Genomic DNA, 22,753 nt, shown 5'->3' with positions numbered 1-22,753 from the left:
TTTGGGTATAAGTGAAGGAGATGTGTCCCTTTCCCCTCTAACATTCCTTCGCACTGCCTTGTATGCACAAGTGAAGGAGGGAGAAAACAGCCTCCGTTTTAGCTCCGTTGGAATTCTTTGCTTGCAAGTTTTGAGCCCACAATGCAAGTGGATCGTGCTGATTGTCTTTGGATAAACTTAAATTGATGTTGGGAGTGTTTGTTCTGTCTGTGCCTAATATCTTGCTTCCTTCTCTCTTCCCGCACCTCCTTTTTGTCACAAGTGGGGAAGAGATGGCTTAAAAGTAAAAGCAATAAGAGGATCAAACTGAGGTTTTGATTCATCTGCTGATTAGGTGCTTCGGATACTTGAATTATGCGCAAGAACTGTGTCTCCATAATGTGTACATAGTCTAGATCACTATTTAAGTATACCACGAACAGCTGGATTTATTTAAAAATGTCTTGTGTGTGTTTGGATCAAGAACAATGGGTTGAGTGGATCAATTTAAAGTAGATCCATAGCTTGCTAGCAGCTTTGAACCTTATGTAGTGTTTTGACTTGCTGCTCATTGAGAGATAAGCATGTTTGTGATCTCCCTCCAAAATCATGTGCTTTAATCCACAAATACAACATTGTTGTTTTTTAAAAAAATAATAAGATTGAGGTGTATATTCTGGTTCTGATCATGTTGGTTAGTTGCTGTGGAAACTTTTCATTACCTGGTCAACAATCTATAAAATGATTCACTTGCAGCACAGTCCTATGCATGTTTACTCATAATTAAGCCCTCCTGTGTTCAGTGGGATTTACTCCCTAGTAAGTGTGTTCAGGATTACAGCCTTAGGTTTTTTAAGGGTTTTTTAATGTATCGCTGTTTACATGGACACTTTCTTGCAAGTGCTTGAAGTGCCTTGCATCAGGGATCTGAAACAATTTTTAGTTTTAACGAAGCTATATTGCCACAGGTGTTGGACAGCTCAGTAGTAACTTTAGTTAAGTGTGAAAGGGGAACATCTTACTTAAAAGAGCATCTATTAGATTACCAACAGGTTAATGAAATGTGAATGCACGTCTATTGTCAAACATGGTGCTTTTAAAAATTGTATTGAACACTTCTGATCTGCCAATTTCTTGCAAAAAAACAAACCAGGAATTGTTGCAGTATCTTCTGGTGCTTAATTGTGGCATTGTTTAATAAAAGTCTTAATGCTGAATTGTTTGTGCTGTTGAAAAGAAGAAATGGATAAATTATTTGAAATAAATAAAAGAACGGATGTTTAATTTTGGTTTTAGTTTGACTTCATAATGTATACTTAAAGTAAACCTTATTTTTATTCAAAAAGTGTTACAGTCTGCAAGAAACAGTATTTGGTCTCTCAGCAAGAAACAAACTTTATTTACAGAGTATGACTTAAAATGTAGTCCCTGTTTTTATAAAGTACTTTCCCTAAGCCTTGTAGCCCTAATGGCATGACTTGAAGCTTCCCCAAACTGTGATTGTTTCATCAGGGCCCAATGAACTCTTCGTTTTGAGCCATGCTTTTAGTTACAGACTTATGCAGCAGCTTTATATGCAACAAAGGAGGTGAACTCGCATCGCAAAATATTGCATAGAATGAAGTATCTTGTGCATACTGCAAATGACTGATCCTGATCCTTTAAAAATGTAAATGACAGCATCAGCTATTAGGACGAATCAATTTAAAAGTTCCTGAAGGGTCAGGAACAAACCACTTTTCCCATAGGTCAGTGTGAACACTAGGGTGATCCCAAGGCTTGTATCTTCCATTCCAGTGAAGTAACTTGGCTTCATGAAGAAAGTGCTCTGAGTACCTGGCATCTGGACTCCAGCCTATGGGGGGGGGGATTAGATAGATTTTTATAGAGCCCTTACTGGAAAACTCTTCACTCTTTAAACAGAATAGTGCAGCTCTCCTCCATTTCATCATAAACACTTGCTTAATGCTCTGTCATTTGCAGCACCATCCCATCCATGTCTACTCAGAAGTAAGTCCCATTGAGTTCAGCAGGACTTGCTCCCAGATAAGTGGGCATAGGATTACAGTAAATACTTAACTATGGCTTGTTCACACTCCATAGCTATATTTAAATAATTCCAGAAAGCTGTACCTGTGCACCATAAAGGAACTTTACCTGTGTACCAGGATTTCATCTCCCTGCCATGCCCCATTTGCCCCATCTGCACCACAGTCTTGGGAGAACAACAGATTTAATTTGCAAAGAAGAAATCTGATGTATGTGCTGTCTCTTACAGTCTGCCCAGCTTCAAACTATACAGGTGCAGTAAAGGTAAATGTACCCCTGGCTGTTAGGTCCAGTCGCTCATCTCGCTCTATAGGTTGAGGGAGCCGGCGTTTGTCCACAGACAGCTTCCGGGTCATGTGGCCAGCATGACTAAGCCGCTTCTGGCGAACCAGAGTAGCTCATGGAAACGCCAATTACCGTCCCGCTGGAGCGGTACCTATTTATCTACTTGCACTTTGACATGCTTTGGAACTGCTAGGTTGGCAGTAAAACAGTAAAGGGACCCCTGACCATTAGGTCCAGTCGTGGACGACTCTGGGGTTGCAGCGCTCATACAATATTCTAAGGAACCCTTAAAGGCCTTTTGCATTTTTGTTTCAGCTTGCACAACTCGAGTCTCAAACTTACCTAGATGTCGGATATGCCATAAAGGATTAATATGTGAATATTTCTCATGGAATACAATGAGCATTGGAGAAGTGGCCACACCTCCAGCAAGAGTGCTGCTGTACAGATTTTCTCTGGAAAATATATCAATGGGAATTGAAAGATCTGTTTAGAATACCTTTTCAATGAATACCATGGCACAGCACAATTCATTTAGATGAGAAGAGCTTTTGAAATAGTTGTGTAACTGAAGCTTAGGATTCCTTTTAATTTAAGATTGCAAGTCTGGAATATTACATGAAAGTATAAATGCTATCATTGATAAGCTCTCTGAGCATATTCCTTTCTTCCAAAAGGAAGCTGATTTAATTTTCTTGCATTTATAACCTGCTTCTCTTCTATCTTGGAACCAGACCTGCTTAGCTTCAGGAAGCTGGTGATCTCATTTGCCTTTAGACAATACCCTGGGGTGGCTTTAGTCTGCTACATCATTGACTTGAAAACTGGGCTTTTTGTGATGATACTGAGATTTAAAAACAAAAACAAAAAACATCAGAACTCATCCAGCCTACAACTTGTATGCAGCGTACCATCCTCCTAGGGTGCATATGAGAAAGCTATCACATTGATCACATTTAATGATCCATTCAAACACTGAGTGTATTGCTGGCGCAAGCATAACACCCAAGCTAGCCTGCTGTGAACACCAAGCAGAGAATTTGCAGTGTGTATGCTAGTCCACACCAGACCCAGGAAGGATATGAGAGAGAGAGCGTGCACTGTTTATACATACTCTACATTTTTCTGCATCCATTTTTCTAATTGCTTTGTGATCCGTTGGTGCTTCCATTCCGTCATATTTGCAACAATGACACCAGGATTAAAGGAACATGTGCTGGGACTTATGCCAAGATCTCGGATTGTTTGTTTTCGGTAGTCCAGAAACCCCATATAGGTATTCTAGGGGGAAGAACAAGACATGTGATTTACTATAAATTAACCTAGATATTCTCAAAAGTTTATATATGTGAGTGGTACTAGCTCATTCCATGTCCCAGGTTTTCAGGGCAGGTGTTGGTAGTGGAGGAAGAGAACAGAAGACATGTTTGTAGATGTAAAAGGACTTGGGGAGGCAAGTTTATTAGCTTGTATTTATTTTTATTTTATTAGAATTCATATCATGGTGGGTCACAACAGATTGAAAGACAACATTGTGAACATGGAAAATAAAATATAATTGCAGAATCCATTGCTTGATGCAGGTAGTAAAGAGTCACACAGGCTATGCAGCCTGAAAGTCAATTAAATAGCTCATTCCCATTGTGCTGATAACACCTTGTGACAAGCACCTCTGATTTTCTGCAAGCTTTTTATGGAGCTCTCTCCCAAGATCTGCAGGTTTCTCAGCCTGCCTCACTCATACCAGTGGAGCACCAGAAATCCAATTTTTCCAATGCCCGCCCCCTCAGGTCCCAGAGATTAATGTGAAGAAGACGTGGGAAGAAATATGAACTCAGGAGAATGAGTCGGGAAATACATGAGTTTTTTTGTGCTGCAAGGACTTCTTACCTGCATTCCGATGCTTCTCACAATTTCATGAGTGGAAGGCAAATCACAGTCATCCGAAAAAGCTGCTGCATGCCCACGGGCTAGTTTGGTGTCATACAGATCTTGGATGTCACCTAAAGAAAAGCCAGGCTTATTCAAAAGCCCCATAAGTCTGTACTCATTACCTTGTTAGCTGTCTTTACTGTTCACCCGTTTCTGATGCAAAAACCTGCTACCCTCTAAGGATTTCAGTGTGTAGCATTCAGGGCCGGCTTTAGCAGATGTGGTGCCAGGGGGAAATATCCGCCCAGCACCCCCAAATTACCATGGATAGTGTTGGGGTGGCCGTAGCTGCGCACTGCCAGCCATCGGGAGGGCCCAACTCTCCCCCATGCCGCTGCAGGAGAGCGATCCCCACAGAGGCTTGGGAGGCTTGGGAGGGAAGCTGCGCACCCACCAGCCTTATGGTTGGTGGGACACAGCTTCCATCCTAAGCCGCTGCGGGGATCGCTCTCCTCCTGAGGAGGCTTGGGAGGGAAGCTGCACGCCTGCCAGCCTTATGGTTGGGGGGGCGCAGCTGGCGGCATGAAGGAAAAGGGGAGACTGCCAGCAAAGACGCGCAGCTCCCCCACTTGCTGGGGCGCCCCTGCGAGGCTGCCGCCCTGGCGCAACGCACCACTAAGCCCTATGGGAAAGATGGTTCTGGTAGCATTACTACCTCTGTTTTCAAAATTTGGGGCACAGGGCTGAGCAAAGGAATCCATTCCAGATCTCATTTTTGGTGATGATAGAGGTACAGAATTTAGACTTTGGTTGGGATTTTCAACCTCCTAGGGCTTATTTTTCTGGACAAACAACTTACCTTGCACAATCACATCATCGTCAAGATATATCACTTTTTCATGTTCATGAATAAGCAGAGGGAGGTAAAACCGCACAAAGTTTAGCTGTTGAAATTAAAAAGGGAGTCAGCATAGTAGAAGACATAAGACATTCAACATTGTATTTCAAATGCCCAGTTTAAAATATTCATCATTCAAGCAATATCCTGTTGGGGGTAGAGTGCAATCTAATAACACATAATGTGTAGGGGTGTGTCTGTGTGTTTTGCTGGTTTAAGTTATAAAAAAACAATGTTTATTGGACTCAAACCTGTCTGAAAAACATGAACTCTCCAATCCTCAGTGGTGGAGGGAAAGCAACCAGCCTTTGTGTTTTCAGAAAGCAGGAGTAGCCATTGTTTCTTTGTCCCAGCATCACTCACAGGTGTGTGATCTGATGACGGCAGTATGCAGCAGAGTTTTAGGTCACTCCCAGACAATCTTTTTGATATTTCAGGCTGATTTGTTTGCAGGGAGATTGGAGTGGCTTTTCTGGATGGGGTGAGGGTGTGCTCAGTTATGCTCTCTGTGTGCACTTGGGCAGAGAAAGGGGGCGGGGGGGGAGAGAAAGATGCATGTGCAGTTTGTGTATGTGTGATCTATGTAAGACACAGTGGGAGAGATGCATTTGGGAAGAGAGTGAGGGAGATATGTATGTATGTGCGGCTGTTTATATGTGAAGTGCTTGAGTTTGTGAGAGAGACACAGAGATGCATGTGTGTCTGTGGCTTGTATGTGTCCAGGGAGTGTGTGCACGCACACGCGCTGTATGTACAAGAGACCATGAATGTGTATATTTCCCCCGGTCCTCCCTGCTGTTATTAGGCAGCAACAGCACTGCCTAATAGTTTCCCACTACCAGGACCAGAAGAACGCAGATAACTTCCCACCGCAAACAATGAGCTTGTTGGGAAGGGAGCAGCAATGACTGTACTCCTCTCCTTTCGTGTTATGCTATGTGCCCCAGGGCAGACATTTTGTGACTGGTGCCCACAGAAATTTGAAATGTGGCTGCTGGCCCAAAAAGTTTGGAGACCCCCATTCTACGGTCGTCTGTATACTCACAGGTTGAAGTAACTCGGGCCGTGCTGCATCTGGCCTCATTTTCCCTTTTAGCACCATGGGGTTGAATTCCACAATTTTAAACCTTATATCTTTAAGCTTGGAATTTTCAATCCACTTTCTAGATGCAAAAGAGAGAGAAAAAGGAATATATGACAGAACACCTTAAGCAATGAGTGTCTTTGTTGCATCCCTTGCTGCTCATTCTATCCCCTTATCCCTGGTCATATTGTCCACTCCATTTCTCTACACATGGTACTTTTTCTGCAATACGGTGGAATATGGAATAGTGGGAGAAAATATGATGGGCAATTTCTAAGCCCTCCCAAACTCTGTGCTCCACATGACATTCTTCAGTCACCTAAAGTGTCCAGCATTTCAGCTTACTGGTGTGACCTTCCATATGGAATTCCAACAGGTCCTGGGATGAAGATATTTGATCTTCCGCCCCTTCCTCAGCTGGCTCACCAGTATACTAAGCTTTAGGCATAGTTTTGCCCTGCATTGTCACATACAGCTCATTGTCTTTTGACTGCTTAGACAGCATCCCAGCAGGACTCCTACTGCTCTGCTTCCTCAGCCATTCCCACATGGGGCATCCAACAAGTTACATGCCTCTTCAGCTGCTGGATCCTAAGCACAGAATTGAACCCTGTATTTCCCCATCACATTATTTTCACCTGATATGCGGAATGCCATTCTTTAGTCCAACTACGTAGAACAAGACATTGGAATCAGTGTTGCTGTAAATGCTGCTGATTGCTGCTATTGCTGCACCCATTCTGCCTGCAGCAGCACATATCACCACAGGGATTTCTTCTTCCATTTCCTCAGGGCTCTCCAAATCAACTGGTAAGAATAACAATAAAAAGAGTAACAACCACCACCATATGTGTTATTACACACAATTTATATCGTTCTGCTACAACTAGCACTTTATCGAAGTCCCTTAAAGAGTGGGGTAGAGAGTAGTGTTCACAGAATAACATAATTTTAGGGCTAAGAGGGACCTCAAGAGGTATCTATTTTTTTTTTTTATAAATTTTTTTATTGCTTTTTTCCAGAATCTAAATCCATCATCAATAACACAACAAAAGCGGTTTTACAGAAAGAAAAAGAAATTAAACAAGAAAAAATTCATTTTTCGAAGTCTTTTTTTTTTTTTTCATCATCCACTGGACTTCCCCATCTCCTCCATCCCTGCATTCTTTATAATAAATATAAACAGCAAATTAATACCTTGTTTCCTGTGTTTTTGTATTTTCATCTAATTATTCACTCTGAAATTAAAACTTTTCTCAATCATTAACTTTGTTTCTATCAACTCCGAATTTCAATACTGAAGCATATTTACCTCAAACCTTAGCAAATTTTTAACATTCATATATCTTATAATGTTTTTGTAAATAGTCCTTAAATTTTTTCCAATCCTCTTCCGCAGCCTCTTCTCCCAGGTCTCGGATTCTGCCAGTCATTTCGGCTAGTTGCATATAGTCCATCAGTTGTGTGTGCCATTCTTCCAGTGTGGGTAGCTCCTGTGCCTTCCAGTATTTAGCTATGAGAATTCTTGCTGCAGTCGTTGCATATAGAAAGAAGGTTCTGTCTTTCTTAGGTATCCTCTGGCCCACAATGCCCAAGAGGAAGGCCTCTGGTTTCTTCTGAAAGGTATACTTAAATACCTTTTTCAACTCGTTATAAATCATTTCCCAGAAGGCCTTCACCCTCGGGCATGTCCACCAGAGGTGGTAAAAAGTTCCTTCAGCCTCCTTACATTTCCAACATTTATTATCAGACAAATGGTATATCTTTGCAAGTTTGACTGGGGTCATGTACCACCTGTACATCATTTTCATAATATTTTCCTTTAAGGCACTACATGCCGTAAATTTCATACCGGTGGTCCATAACCTTTCCCAGTCCTCAAACATAATGTTGTATCCAATATCTTGTGCCCATTTTATCATGGCTGATTTGACTGTCTCATCTTGAGTATTCCATTTAAGCAGCAAGTTGTACATTCTTGAAAGCACTTTCGTCTTAGGTTCAAGTAATTCTAGTTCTAATTTTGATTTTTCCACCTGGAAACCAATTTTTTTATCTTTTTTAAAGATCTCTAAAATTTGGGCATAGTGAAACCAGTCTCGCACCTTCCCTTTCAATTTTTCAAAGCTCTGCAACCTCCAAGTGTCACCCACTCTTTCTATTATTTCACAGTATTTTGCCCAGCCACCCCCCATATTAAGTATTTTTGTGGCTTTAGCCTCCATCGGTGATAACCACCTCGGAGTCTTGTTTTCAAATAAGTCCTTGTATTTAGTCCAGACAGAAAACAGAGATTTCCTTACAATATGGTTTTTAAACAACTTATGAGACTTTACCTTGTCGTACCACAAATATGCATGCCACCCAAAAGCATTGTTGAACCCTTCCAGATCTAGGACATCAGTGTTTTCTAGCAAAAACCAATCTTTCAGCCAGCAGAGGGATGCAGCTTCATAATACAACCTTAAGTCCGGCAGGGCAAAACCCCCTCTTTCCTTTGCATCTGTTAATATTTTAAATTTTATTCGGGGCTTTTTGCCCTGCCAGACAAACTTCATAATGTCCCTCTGCCACTTTCCAAAACATTCCACTCTGTCCACGATCTGTAGGGTCTGGAACAGAAACAGCATTTTTGGCAATACATTCATCTTTACTGCTACAATTCTTCCCAACAAGGAAAGTTTCAATCTTGACCAGATTTCTAGATCCTTTTTAATTTCAGACCAACATTTTTCATAATTATCTTTAAACAGATTCAAATTTTTCCCAGTCAAGTTGACCCCCAGGTATTTCACTTTATTAACAACGTTTAGTTCTGTTTCCTTCTGAAACCCATCTATTTCTAAAGGTGTCAAGTTTTTTGCCAAAACCTTAGTTTTTTGTTTGTTTAACTTGAATCCCGCCACCCGACCAAACTCAGAAATTAATTCCAATACTCTTTTTGTGCTGGACACCGGCTCCTGTAATGTCAAAACCAAGTCATCTGCAAAGGCCTTCAGTTTATATTGTTTTCCTCCGACCTGTATTCCTTCCACCTGCTGATCCTTCCTGATCAAATTTAGCAAAACCTCAAGGACAGAAATAAATAGCAAGGGTGATAGGGGGCACCCCTGTCGTGTTCCTTTTTCAATTTTAAACTCTTCTGTCACCACATTGTTTACTATCAATTTAGCCTTTTGTTCTGAATATATTGCATCTATGCCATTTTGGAACGCCCTTCCCACTCCCATCCCTTCCAAATTCTTCTTCATAAATTTCCAAGATATATTGTCAAAGGCCTTCTCCGCGTCTATAAATATCAAAACTGCTTTTGTATTCAAATTTGTCTGTAGAAGTTCCAGAACGTCAACAATGTTCCTAGTATTATCTGACAAATGCCTGCCAGGGAGAAAGCCTGCTTGGTCTTTATGAATAACTCCATTTAAGACTTTTTTCAATCTATTTGCCAAAATGTCAGCAAAAATCTTGTAATCCACGTTTAGGAGTGAGATGGGACGGTAGTTCTTAAGTTGAGTCTTTTCAGATTCCAATTTTGGTATCAAAGTGATGAATGCCTCTTTCCACGATTCTGGTGCCCCCTTCCCTTCCATAATTTGATTACATACCTCCATCAATGGCTGAGTCAGGTATTCCTTCAATATCTTATAGTATTTGGAGGTAAGTCCATCTGGGCCCGGGGATTTGCCTAGTTGCATGTTCTGAATGGCATTTTCGATTTCCTGTTGGGTTATTTTATAATTCAGGTCAGTTTGTTTGTCTTGTGTTAGTTTTTGTAGGCCATAGCTTTTTAAAAATTTATTTATTTCAGTCTCCACTTGGGGTCCTTGGGAAAACAATTTTTTAAAATATCTCTGGAAACACTTTCTAATTTCCTCTGGTTTCTGAATACATTCTCCTTCAACCTCTAGATTGGTAACAAAGTTCAGTTTTTGTCTCTTTTTCAGCTGCCATGATAGCAGCTTCCCACATTTATTTGCCGATTCAAATGATCTTTGTTTCATCTGTTTGATTTTCCATTCAACTTCTTGATTTATCAGTTTTGCATATTGTGCTTGATGGAATTTTATTTCTCTCAAAACTTCTTTTGATTTTGGATTTAGTCTCAACTTTTTCTCTCCGTCTTTTATCCTTTCCAAGATCTTGTCCTTTTTACCGTTCCAGAGTTTTTTCTTAATAGAATTCTGCTGTATCAGAAACCCTCTCATAACAGCTTTGCTTGCGTCCCAGATTGTTTTTTTTTCCACCGAAGTGTTCAAATTTAGTTCAAAGTAGTCTTTCATCGTCTTTTGGGCCTTCTTCACTATCTCCTGGTCTCTAAACAATGCATCATTCATTCTCCATCTGAAGGATCCAGCTGGTGTAAGTCTCAAGTCCATTTTCAAGGGGTTATGGTCGGAGCAAGTTTTAGGGCAGATCTCTACTTTTTTGGTCTTGGGTGCCAGTCCTCTAGATATCCAGATTTGGTCGATTCTTGTCCAGGATAGGTGGGCCTCAGAAAAGAATGTTCCCTCTCTACCTAGGGGGTTCTTTGTCCTCCAGATATCAATCAAGTCCATATTGTCTGTGAGTTCAAAAAAAGTCTTTGGTAGTCTGCCATCTTTAGTCACATTTTGATTTTGTGGCTTATCCATGTGTGTGGAGACAACCCCATTCATATCTCCCATCAGAATGATGTTATTATAGTCCATATGGTCCAGCATTGTCTCATGCAGCTTCCCATAAAATTCAGATTTCCCCTCATTTGGTGCATAAATTCCAATTATCAAAAATTTTTCTCCTTGTGATTGTATTTCGATCGCCAAAATTCTTCCTTGTTCATCTTTGAACACAAATTTTGGTGCTAGGCTCTCCTTTGCATATATCACGACTCCCCTTTTCTTTTCTTTAGCTGATGAAATAAATTCTTGGCCTAGTCGCTTGTTTATTAGCACTCTTCTGTGGAGCCTAGTCACATGGGTTTCCTGGAGACAAATGACGTCTAGTTGTTCTTTCCTCAAAATGTGAAAAATCCTTTTCCTTTTTTCAGGGGAATTTGCCCCATGGATATTCCAACTAAAAAGCTGCAGAGACATCCTGGATCAGCTTGTTAGCCGATGGGGTTGTCTCCCTTCTCGTCTATGTCTGGAGGTGGATCTTTTGTACCAGGCGTGGGGGGTGGCCAGGTACCTGCTGTCCCTTTTCGAAGGTCCTCCCCGTGATCGTTTAGGAATTTTTCTTGCTCTTCTGCTGTTCTGATTCTCACCTTCTTCCCTTTCAAATTAAAAGATAATCCTTGGGGGAATTCCCACCTGTAAGGGATTGTGTTGTTTCTTAATAATCTTGCCAGATCCTTGTATGTAGTTCTTAAGTCCAACAATTGTTTTGGTATGTCTCTGAAGATTTCTGCTGTCTTTCCCTGTATCACCAATGAGTTTTTAAAATGTAGGCCAAGTATGTTGTCTTTTTCTTGCTTGTATCTCAATATGATCAAGCAATCCCTTGGTTTATCTTTCTTGGCCACTCTTCCCAATCTAAAAGCGGTGACGATTTTGAAGTCTTTCTCTTCTGCCAAACCCCAGAACTTGGATATTTCTGCAGTCAAAAAGCCAGCCAAATCTTCCTTTTCTAGTTCTGGAATATTTCTAATCCTAAGATTACTTTCCCGGTTTTTCAGCTCCGCCATAGACAGATAGGCCTGTTGTTCAGTGACCTGTCTACTCAGTGGTCTTACTTCCCCTCTTAATTCCTCAATCCTTTTTTTGTTTTGGTCTGCTTTCGTGTTTGCGTCCTCAGCTAATTTTCGGTTCTCTGATATAGTCTTTTCAAAATTTCCTATCGCCTGTGTGTTTTGAGCAACTTGGTCTGTCAACTTATTAATCGTTGCTGTAACCTGGTCAAATTTAGCCGCTTGTTCATCAGCTTTCTTATTTAATGCTGCCAGTTGATCCAATATTTCTTTAGAAATAGGGTCTAATCCTCCTGCAGCCATATCCTCCAAAACTGGCTGTTTAAATTGTCCTTCTTGCAGACCTGTCACAATTGGAACAGATGATCTACGTGGCTGCACAGGCAAAGTTGATTGCAATAGTTCAGTTTGTTTTGCTTTCTTGGCAGCCCTTGTTTTTCCTGCCACACTCATTCCACAACTGTCTAGGTTTCAAGGTCAAATTGTAAATCCCATGGGAAAAGCAATCATCCAGGCAAAAAGATTTCCAAAACAACCAGCAGTTCTCAGAGGTTTATATTTCCACAATCCAGCAAGGGGAGCTCCCCAAAAGTTTCCACCATTTAATTCCCAAATATGGTAAAATCCAAAATAAGGGGGGGAAACCCTCTAAATTCACTTTAAACTGCAGATGATAAAGGTTCTTTGCGAAGGTGTGAACAACAGTTCCTTTTTTGTAACTGCAAAGTAGCCCAATGTAACTTTATGTCTCTATACACAGTTGCCACAGTCTGATGTTACTTTGTATCCAGGCAGCCCGTGAGCTGGGGCTTATAACTTTATAATCCACAAAATATAGAGAGGTATAGCACAGTCTCACAATCAAATCCAAACTTGCAGGGTAAGTTCCAACTTCTTTTAAACTCCTTTCAACGCTTCCGCTTTAAAAAAACTTTGCTCAGTACTTTAAACAGGGACGGAAGACTGACTTCCTTTTTAGCGTCTCCCGCTTTCAGCCGAAATTCACCAATTTGATGTCCAAATAAAGCCTCAAATTTCTTACTCACGAGTTTGTTGTTTCCAATCAAATGTTCAAAGAAGAAAGGTCAGCGCTCATCAGCAGCAGCCGCGCGGCTTCGCTTCCGCGGAAAGAGCGATGGATTCACAGCACCGCTACCCCCTCCACGTTCCGGAGCCCCTTACGGGGTCCCTTCTGCGTATCCGAGGTCGCTCCTGGTGCCCGCCGAATCCCACGGCCACGGGCTCACTCTACCCGTGGTTTTCCTAAACGGGTCGTCGCTGTGCCGCAGCGCACGACCCTTTTCCGCGGAGCCCCTCTTCAACAACTGAAGAGGACCGCCATTGCTGTTTCGCGCCGCCTCCGGAAGAGGTATCTAGTCTTCCTGCCTGCAATGCAAGAATGTTAGCTAAAGAATCCCTGACAATGTTGCTGAAAGTCAGTTCTATCTGAGTATCTACGTTTGTGGAATTCACTGCCCTTATATATTAGGCAGGCGTCTTCTGTGTTTAGTTTAAGATGCCGCTTTAAAATATTTTTATTTACACAAGGTTACCTTGCCACATGACCCTGCTTTCTGTTGTTCTGTTCTTTGCTTCTTTATGCTTTTACCTTTAATTTCATATTGATTTTATGCACACCACTTTGAGAATATATTTTTTATTGATTTAGTGGTATAGAATGTATGTATGCATAAATAGATCAACAAACAAACAAACAAACAACAAAAAATAGATAAGGCAGCCTAAATGAAATTGGCATTGGCATGTTTTTCTCCTAATGTGCCACTTGGGTTTGTTACATTTCATATACCTGATGTTCCTGGCTGCTGCATTTCCTTCTGATATTGTATCTGCGCTCACACCTATGCAAAAGTTACTTTCTTATCCCATGTAAGAACATCAGTATAAGGAAATATGGCAACTAGGCCTGAAATATTGTCAGCCACCAAGAGCTGAAAAACAATATCAACAGGGAAAGTGACAGAAGTGTGGGTTCTATTATCCTGTATTACAAACAGAAATTATTCAGTCTTGGCAATGTACAAAAAGAAACAGATTCTACCTGGATCATTCTTGAGCATGGTGGATGGCATCTTGTGAACTTTATTATATAGAATAGCACAGAGAGTCAAAACAAGAAGGAACAGTAGGATCTGATTAACTGAAATGGAAAAGAAGCTGGTTAAAAATATTATATTCACAGTAACAATCCTTAGCATGTTTACTCAGAATTTGATGGGACTTTAGTGTATTTCAGCCTGCAACTTGACAGTGCAATCTTATTTGCTCAGAAGTATGGTCTTGATGAGGTTTACTCCATTGAGTAAACCTCGATAGATTTCCTACATATAATAAAAACGTAAGAGTATCATCACACTACAGTTTGCTTGGCCAAAGACAGTTGGCACTGCAAACTACAATATGACAAGAGGCAGTGGATGAGTAGCCCAGGACAGCCACAGAGCGATAGCTATAACAGGCCACAGCAGCACCCCAGCAGCCACCTTGCTCTGCTGGCTCCTGGCTCCTCCACCTGCTGGGCCTGGGGCCCCTGCCCCTGAGCATCCGGACCCCCAGACTTGCCAGTGCTGCCACTGGCTACCTTCTTCCTCACCAGTCTGTTTCGACTGCCACCAATTTGGAGCATGGGAAGGCGGCTGGCCTGGTAATCTGCTGCTATTGATTAGTGTGAAGAGTCAGCCAGGATGGGGTGGCAGCAGCTGATTCTCAGACCAGCAGATGGCCATTTCTGACCTCCTTCCCTTTCTTCTCCTGCTACTAGGCTGACTCATCATCCCACTTGGAAGCAGCAGCATGAGGTGGAAAGAGGAAGGTCTTAGCTCCCTCAGTGTTCTATCGCAGGTCCTGATACTGAACACCAGATGCTGCTCACTGTTGCCTTGCTGCCAACCTCTGCAACCATCTACGGACAACGCTGCAGATATTCAAAAACTTTTCACCCCCCTACCACTAGCAGGGACTCCTCTACAGACTTCAGTTCCAAACCAGGGATCTAATTATTTAAATCAACTCCCCGCCCCCGAAGGTGTCTTACTTTTTCGTAAGAGAGCCATACGGTCCTTTCTTTTGGTCTCAATCTGTTGTCGAAAGAAGAAATAGGAGACAAAGATCAGAAGGTGAAAATAATTCACATTTAGTCTGTACTAAACGTTACTGGCTGAAACCCCAATAACATTAGGTTTTGCCTTTGACTTGAATGGAAAACATTTTAAACCTACCCAGCAGAGGTAGAGGTGCATTCCACAAGCAAATGCAATGCATTTAACCCTCTGCCATTAAAAAAAATTAAGAAAAGAACATAACTTGGTCTTATTCTTCAATACAGAGCCACAAATGTGAAGTGGTCCTTTTTGAGAAGATGTAGGAAAGACGTGAACGTCTTTCTGAGCCCTCACTCTGGTGCAATACCTACCACATCTGCTTTCTTCCAATTCATGCAGGGTTACTCTATATGGGTTGAATCCATTACCCTCACCTGCACAATCTTCTTGTTTCTCTGTTATATCCCTTAATATAAACCATGGGGCAGAATGGTACAGTTTATGGCCTGACTATATATACCTGAGCTATGAGATTGATACATGCATTTGTTTTGACTTGATATATCTACACTTGAACCAATTTCTATATTGTCTCGGTATACAGCAAAACTTGAGCTTATGTTAGTCTCAGCCTGAATCTGAGAACGGTACCCTAAGGGGAGCTACAACTTTGAGTGGGGATTCTGAGAACCAGAACCAGAATTCTTTTGATAGTTATGCACAGTCAGGTAACCCCTATATCTGTCATATATCTAGACATGTAGAGGATCTAACTACAGATGCCATATAGCTTGAGGACTGCAATGGCACACTGGATTAACATATCTGAGGCCCAGGAGGTGGGAGAGAGAAACAGTCACTCCTACAAGGTGTTATAAGAATTTTAAGGTCTTATATATATATATAATTTGTTGTTGTTGTTGTTGCTTAGTCATTTAGTCGTGTCTGACTCTTCGTGACTCCATGGACCAGAGCACGCCAGGCACTCCTGTCTTCCACTGCCTCCCACAGTTTGGTCAAACTCATGTTGGTAGCTTCGAGGACAATGTCCAACCATCTCGTCCTCTGTTGTCCCCTTCTCCTTGTGCCCTCAATCTTTCCCAACATCAGGGTCTTTCCCAGGGAGTCTTCTCTTCTCATGAGGTGGCCAAAGTATTGGAGCCTCAGCTTCACGATCTGTCCTTCCAGTGAGCACTCAGGGCTGATTTCCTTAAGAATGGATAGGTTTGATCTTCTTGCAGTCCATGGGACTCTCAAGAGTCTCCTTCAGCACCATAATTCAAAAGCATCAATTCTTTGGCGATCAGCCTTCTTTATGGTCCAGCTCTCACTTCCATACATTACTACTGGGAAAACCATAGCTTTAACTATACAGACCTTTGTTGGCAAGGTGATGTCTAACAGATGTTCATAAATGTACCAAGCAAACACATACAAATATGTAAACCACATGTCTGAAACCTACAGAAAAGTCCTGAAACCATTTTCTCTCTCCCAAAATGACCTCAAATACTTCTCTGCAAGGTCGATGGAAATGGGAAATCTCCCCATTGCCTCTTTCACAAATCCTGTCTAAAGGGCACATTTAAGATATGAATAGGGTGTAGACCTGTGACCTGGATTCAGGAACTGAGTAGTTATCACAACAAAAGAGTGGCCAGGATGCCCAGGTAATCCAATCAGGTAACCCGGCAGATAGGAAGAAACAACACACCCAGATTTCCGCCCCTTCTCTGATGTATTAAGGGGGTGGTATTGGCCCACACCCCTTCTGTGATGTATGTATGATGTTTCTGGTGGTGGTCTTGGACTTCAGGGCGGGCAATTTAAAATGTCTATATAAGGGCTTGCGCGCATGGCTTGGGGTCCCTCCCCCCCTCCTGTGTGTGTGTGGGGGGGGAGCACCCTGTTGCAACAGCTTTAATAAAGATCAGGCTTACCAGCTGCTTTGCTTCTCAATATTCTCTGGTTGGTCTCTGTTATTTTCTCCTACCGATAGAGAACCTACAAAAGGATGGGCTCTTAGGTACCTCATAAAGGAAAAGGAGCATTTTCCCCCCTCATAACAAAGGCAAAAGTTCCCCAGAGAACAACTCCCCATAGAACAACTTCCCTAAGGCTGGACCCCCACATAGTTCCATTTCATTCTTTAAACTCTTTTCTTTGCCTCTAGCAACCACTCACTTTGACTAAGTTCTGTAAAGGGGGAAAACATGGGGGGATCATGAAAGGCCTTCACAAGACTGAATAATGCCATCTATGCTTATAGAGGCCTGTAGTTGTGAATCTCAGCTTTGTGTCTTATCTACAGAGTAGGTGCTTTGGAAGAACTGTGCTTGGAAATAATTGCTTGGGTCTGTGTTTACATTGATTTCAGCTATTTAACCAGCATCAGATTCAGCCACCATTTAAAGGAAATAAAAAATTACTCAGAGATGGCATTATTTGCCACAGCTCTAGCCATAAAATTATGATTTTTTTTAAATAATTCTCATTTGAAAAGTTTTTTATGATCCTATATTTTATTTTCTATAATAAGATGATATTGTCTCTTATGGTGATTCATCAATACTGTAATTACATGTTCCCGAAATCTGTAGAGATTTTATTCCTGAAATATTGCAGAAGGAAAAATTAAGCTTTCTGTTACAAGGAACTTATCAGTTCACAACTTAGAAGGTAGCATTTCCTTTTGCAGTGAAGGCCTCCAGCTTTACCCAAAAATATCTGGAATCCATTTCAGACAATTGTGGTGATTCTTAGTTTTAAGGGCATAAATTCGTTCTGACATGTATCTCCCTACTTTTAAATTAATCAATAATGCTTACTTTTTTAAAGTTGTTTTAGTAAAAACAAAAACAATATATGTTAGCTTTATCTGGATTTTAAATCTTTTATTTTGTTCTATTTTCCTAAATTCTATTTTTTTCTGACTCTCTCTTTCTCTCTTTGTCACACACACACACACACACACACACAGAGAGAGAGAGAGAGAGAGAGAGAGAGAGAGAGGAAGTAATTCTCATGCGGGGTGTCCAAAAAGAAAGGATAGAATTTGGGAGGGTTTGCTCACCACCAGAATAAACAAATAAATCCCCGTGTGGAGAGATCCCTGTGTGGAACAGTACTCTCAGAACTGCATACACAACCAGGTTTCAGTAACATGCACAAAGAACTAACTCATTTTGATCCAAGAAAATATCATATATCTGAAACCTCTTTTTTGGCACGCAAGAAACATGCATTTTCCATTTTCAGGCACGGAAATTCTACTCAATAATTACTGTAAGTAAATAAAACGTCGCTGGTGTCCCAAACCATCTGCAGTCATTGAATACAAGTGTTTTCACATCAAACAACCTTAATCTGTGTAACTTGCACCAGATTCTAAAATCTAGGATCTGAACTTTAGGAGACCCATAGTAAAAAACACAGCGCTATTTGTTTAATATGTGTGTGGGGGGGGGCAGGAGTTTTCATTTTTGGAAAATGAGATCATGTCAGCTCATTGCTTTTAATACATTTACTGGAACACTTGGGAAATGGTTACTGAATATTGACAATCTCCAGACACAATTGCAAGATCGTATGACAAAACTAGAGAGTGCAGGGTGGGGTGGGGGGAGAAACGGAAATTGGGACTGCCATAATTTCCTGCAGAATTAAATGTTTTACCTTTCAAAGGCAGCTCGGCAGTAGGGAATTTTCTCCAGAAAGAAATAACTGCAAGGCAAGTTCCCTAGGTAGCTGGATGGTCGAGTGCCGTAAACATTCACTCCAGAACTTCCCCTTTCATGGGATCGCCGTTGAAATCCTGCAGTCGAGAGTCTTGAAGGTCCTCTGCAGTTCCTGCAAAAGTACTTTGATGGAGAAGTGTCTTTCAAAATTATTTTGTGGTTGACTTGGGACTGCTTTTTCTTTCCTTCCTTTGCTGCTACGTAGCTACCCAGAATCCAGACCTTGCCCTGCTGGAGTTTATGTGGAGTGAGCCACATAAACTGCTTCCAGATGTGAACGATGCGGCTCCAGAAGTGGCGGACTTTCCTCCTCCCACTCTTGGTTGATCCTCATCGGACAGAAAATTCCAGAGAGTGGAAAAGAAGAAACTTCAGCAGCAATCCTGAGCTCAGATTACAGTTGTGCTTAATGCTGAGCTTTGCTGGTCGTGAACAGGCAGCGTCTTACCAGTTGGAAGGAAGCTCAGCTGAAGGACAGGGAACTGTACTTATTATGAAATAATAACCTATACCTTTAAAGCATATCAAAAGCACATTCTTTCACTGAAAGAATTCTGGGCACACTATAGTTTACCCACTGTAGCTGCAATTCCCAGCAACCCTTAACAAACTACTGTGTCCAGAATTCTCTGAGGGAAGAATGTGCTTTGAGTGTGCACCCAGCCTACATGCATGCTGTTCTTGGGGTGGTGGGGAACCACGTATGGGGAGATGGGTATTTCATTCAATGTACAGCATATATGTTCATAAATAGCTCGGACTAGATCCTTAAGTGTAGTGGTGCCTGCCTTGTGGAACATACGCCCCACTGAAGTTAAGCAGACACCAGCATTGTACACAATTTCTCAAAGGCTAACAGCATTATGGGCCCAAGCCCATGGAAGTCCTTCCCACCTGAGACCCACAGGGACCCTCCTTGGTGAACTTCAGGTTCATGACAAAGACTTATTATTATTTTAAGGTAGTGTTTGGGTTTTATTATTATTATTTGTTGTTTTATTCTCTGTATGGTTATTTTTACGTATACTGCTTAGAAATGTTAACGATTAAGTGCCTTAGATAAAAATTAATAAACTTTTAAAAAAATGTTTCCCAATATGAACTTACACAGATTTTTTTTTGTTGGGAATGGGAACTATTTTATTCATTTATTTTTACTTGCTTAATTTTTTATTGTTGTTGATCATCATGGTATTTTGTAATGTTTATAAATATTCCAAAATGAACAAACAGCTGTACATTACAGAATGAAGGAAGCAGGCAGAGCATAGTTAATTTTTTGGGCCCAGTGAATAGAACGCTGCAGACAAAACCTGTGAAGATTCAGGTAGGATGCACCAGTGGTTGCAGCCAGGGCCAGCTCCAGGCAGTTGCTACCTCAGGCAAAGAACAAGATAGCACACCGTCTACAGATTGGGTTGGAAATATCTCTCAATTTCAATTCTCACAGCTTCTAATTCTTCCAGTCTTAAATTCTGTTCTCCATGTTTTTACAGTGAGTTGTGGATTTCCTTTTTTTAAAAACCCCATGAAAATTCTTCGGCATTTCAGTGTGGATTTCTCCTAATAAACACATTTTTGTATGCAGTTTTGACCAATGTACACATTTTTACAAGCTATTTTCCCCAATATAATGCATTTTGGGTGTTATTTTCATTTTTACACACTTTCACCTAATATATGCATTTTTAAAAACGTTGGTTGGTTGGAGAACTGCAACATAAAACTGGGTGTCAATTTTGGAGGATACAGTAGTTATGCTTTGGTTCTCAGACTGGTTCAGAAAGTGCAAATTTGATAAATGTGGCTTTAAATGTGAATTGAATAAATCCCTCCCCCATTCCAACAGGTGGTATACAGGCCAGGCCATGGTTAACACAGGTAGTGGGAACACAGAGGGGGAAAGCCAGGAAGATGTTGCCACCAGACTCTGCCTAATGGTAGGGAGCTGGGTGGAAGTCTCTCTCGCTCACTTTGGGTTATTATTCCCCTGGTAGAAAGAGCTCAGCTGAAAGGAAATGGGCATAGGCATGTTTTCATTGAACCAACATGATCTAACATGTTACCAGGCCACACAAAGCTCTCCTTGCTGCTTGCCAGTGCCAGGGCAGGATCAATTAGCTTTAAACATAACAACATATGCCCTAACAAACAGCTGTTTATGTCCACCCTTCTGAAAGTGAACAGGTAAGACCTGACAGATGCTTCTGGTGGGAAAAGGGATCAGCCCAAAACATGCATTAGCTCCTGGAAAGAGGACTGTGGTCAAAGACCAAAAATAAGTAAAGACTGGCTGCCATCGAAGTCAGAGAGAAAGGGAAGGAATTGTGATATTCTCCTCGATAAACCACTTGAATGGCTTCCTAGCTTCCACGATGGAGGTAGGTTTCCACTTGTGATTCTAATAATATTGCTCTGAATTCCAGGAATAAATATATGTGCCTTGTTCACATCTAGATTAATTACAATTTTCTCTACACAGGCCTGCCCTTAAAAGTGTTCAGAGTGCATTAGCTAGGGTTTACCATGACTCCCTGTTTGTTTCCAAGATCAATTCAAGGTACCTTACTATACCTTTAAAGCCCCAGATGGCTTGGAGTCAGGATATCAAAGGACCTTCCCAATGTAAAACAACAACAACAGCACACTGAGATTCTTGCACAAGGTCGTGGTCTTTGTTACCTGTCAGAGGTGCAGTGACGGGAGCACAAGGGAAGGCCTTTTCAGTGATAGCACCCAGACTTTGGAACACACTGCCTTTGGAATCTCTCCTGTCCCCCCTCCCCATCTGTCCTTTTCAAAGCTTAAAGTTGAGATGCACTTGTTCCAGCATGTTATGCTGAAGGCAGGATTAAAATATTTTAATGAATAAAAATTTATAAACGGTGGTTAACCCTCCCATGCAGTTTCCTACAGTCAGTTTGGTCCCCACAGCAACGGAAAAAACTGAATGCAAAACTGTTTGCTGTTAAATGAAGGTGCTGTCTGAAACGTCATAGCACATGCATGTTCCCTAAAGTAATATATGCAGTAGTGGCTGCATTATAGCAAAGTATGTATACATACAGGCTGTGAGCATAGTGTGCTGTGAATGTGTGTTGGCACTTTGCTGCAACACAGATATCTGCCCCTTCATAAAAAGGCATATGGAAGTGATTGGCATAATTTTATATAATGCATTGGGCAAGAGTGCACACATCTGATGCCAGCTGTCATTGTGCAGGCAATGCAGATCAAAGCCCCAAGTATCTCTCTCTCCATTGTATTACTTCCTGCCAGCTCATCTGACTGATTGCCCTGTCAGTGGGTGCAGCACATGTGAGGCAGCTGTTGCCCTAGGCAAGCAGGCACTGAGGACAAGTTATCAGATTCTAGAGAGCACATCTTATCTCCAGACAAACTAGGCCACATTTTCTTCAATTTTTAATTCCTTGGAAAAAAAGACATATGTACTCTATCTAGAAACACCATTTCCCACAGCTCCTCGTGTGATAAAGAAAATTGCACTCTGCACTTGCTCAGGGGCATTTTCAACAGTTCTCCATGACTATTTATTTATGATCCCTCTTCTGCTCATAAAGCATCCAGGCTGGCCTACAACACAGATGAAATAGCAGCACAGTTAAAAACAGGATCACTGTAAAACCATAAAAAACAATGACAAATATTCCAGAGTTGGGCGCTGACAGTGGCAGCAGATGCTGAGGCTGAGCTTTAGCACATTAGTTTTACCTCATTTCAAAAGCAAGGGTTAAGAGCTTTTAAAAGTTTTTAAAAATCACATTGGTTCTCTTGAGGGGGAGAGGTAATTAAATGAGTAAGGGCCTTGAGGTTGGGGTATTGTGCCCCCCCAAAGAAAGGTGATAACCCTAAAGGGAGAAATGAGAAGTCCTCTTGGTGCAACAGATAAAACTGTGCACAAATAAGTGATTATTATTATCGACAACAAATTCATAACAGTGATAATAACCCGAATGAAAATGAAGCATTACAGTTATAAATCTTTTTTTAAGTTTTATTTATACTTTTCAAGTTGATACATTTCATTAGTTTTACAATCAATTTAACATTTCAAAGTCTGACTTCCTTCGCCCTCTTTCTGTGGTTTCTTAAATTTATTTT

At 41.3% G+C, this 22,753-nt stretch overlaps 1 protein-coding gene and 1 long non-coding RNA gene across 5 annotated transcripts; one reads left to right on the top strand and one right to left on the bottom strand.

The window, feature by feature from the left end:
- Positions 1-630: 630 nt before the first annotated feature.
- GLT8D2 (glycosyltransferase 8 domain containing 2) lies at positions 631-18,967 on the bottom strand. Of its 4 annotated transcripts, none has more exons than XM_053404625.1 (11): positions 18,570-18,967; positions 16,835-16,924; positions 14,888-14,930; positions 13,895-13,993; positions 6,806-6,974; positions 6,129-6,246; positions 5,045-5,129; positions 4,204-4,316; positions 3,428-3,594; positions 2,656-2,768; positions 631-1,834 (listed from the first exon to the last, which is right to left on the bottom strand). In XM_053404625.1, the coding sequence occupies exons 3-11, from the start codon at positions 14,904-14,906 to the stop codon at positions 1,662-1,664; spliced, it is 1,056 nt and encodes a 351-aa protein (XP_053260600.1). In that variant the 5' UTR covers positions 14,907-14,930; positions 16,835-16,924; positions 18,570-18,967; the 3' UTR covers positions 631-1,661. The 4 variants fall into 4 exon arrangements, with proteins under 4 accessions (XP_053260600.1, XP_053260599.1, XP_053260597.1 ...); XM_053404624.1 differs by having other exon boundaries at positions 16,835-16,898; XM_053404622.1 differs by lacking the exon at positions 16,835-16,924.
- On the top strand, positions 6,933-16,853 carry LOC128421623 (uncharacterized). Its single transcript, XR_008332358.1, has 2 exons — positions 6,933-7,143; positions 13,202-16,853. It is a non-coding gene; the product is annotated as an uncharacterized LOC128421623 (long non-coding RNA).
- Positions 18,968-22,753: the final 3,786 nt, after the last annotated feature.

Source organism: Podarcis raffonei, chromosome 10, assembly GCF_027172205.1.
Source record: "Podarcis raffonei isolate rPodRaf1 chromosome 10, rPodRaf1.pri, whole genome shotgun sequence".
NCBI classification, from domain to species: Eukaryota; Metazoa; Chordata; class Lepidosauria; order Squamata; family Lacertidae; genus Podarcis; species Podarcis raffonei.
This window is presented reverse-complemented; position numbering and strand designations above follow the sequence as displayed.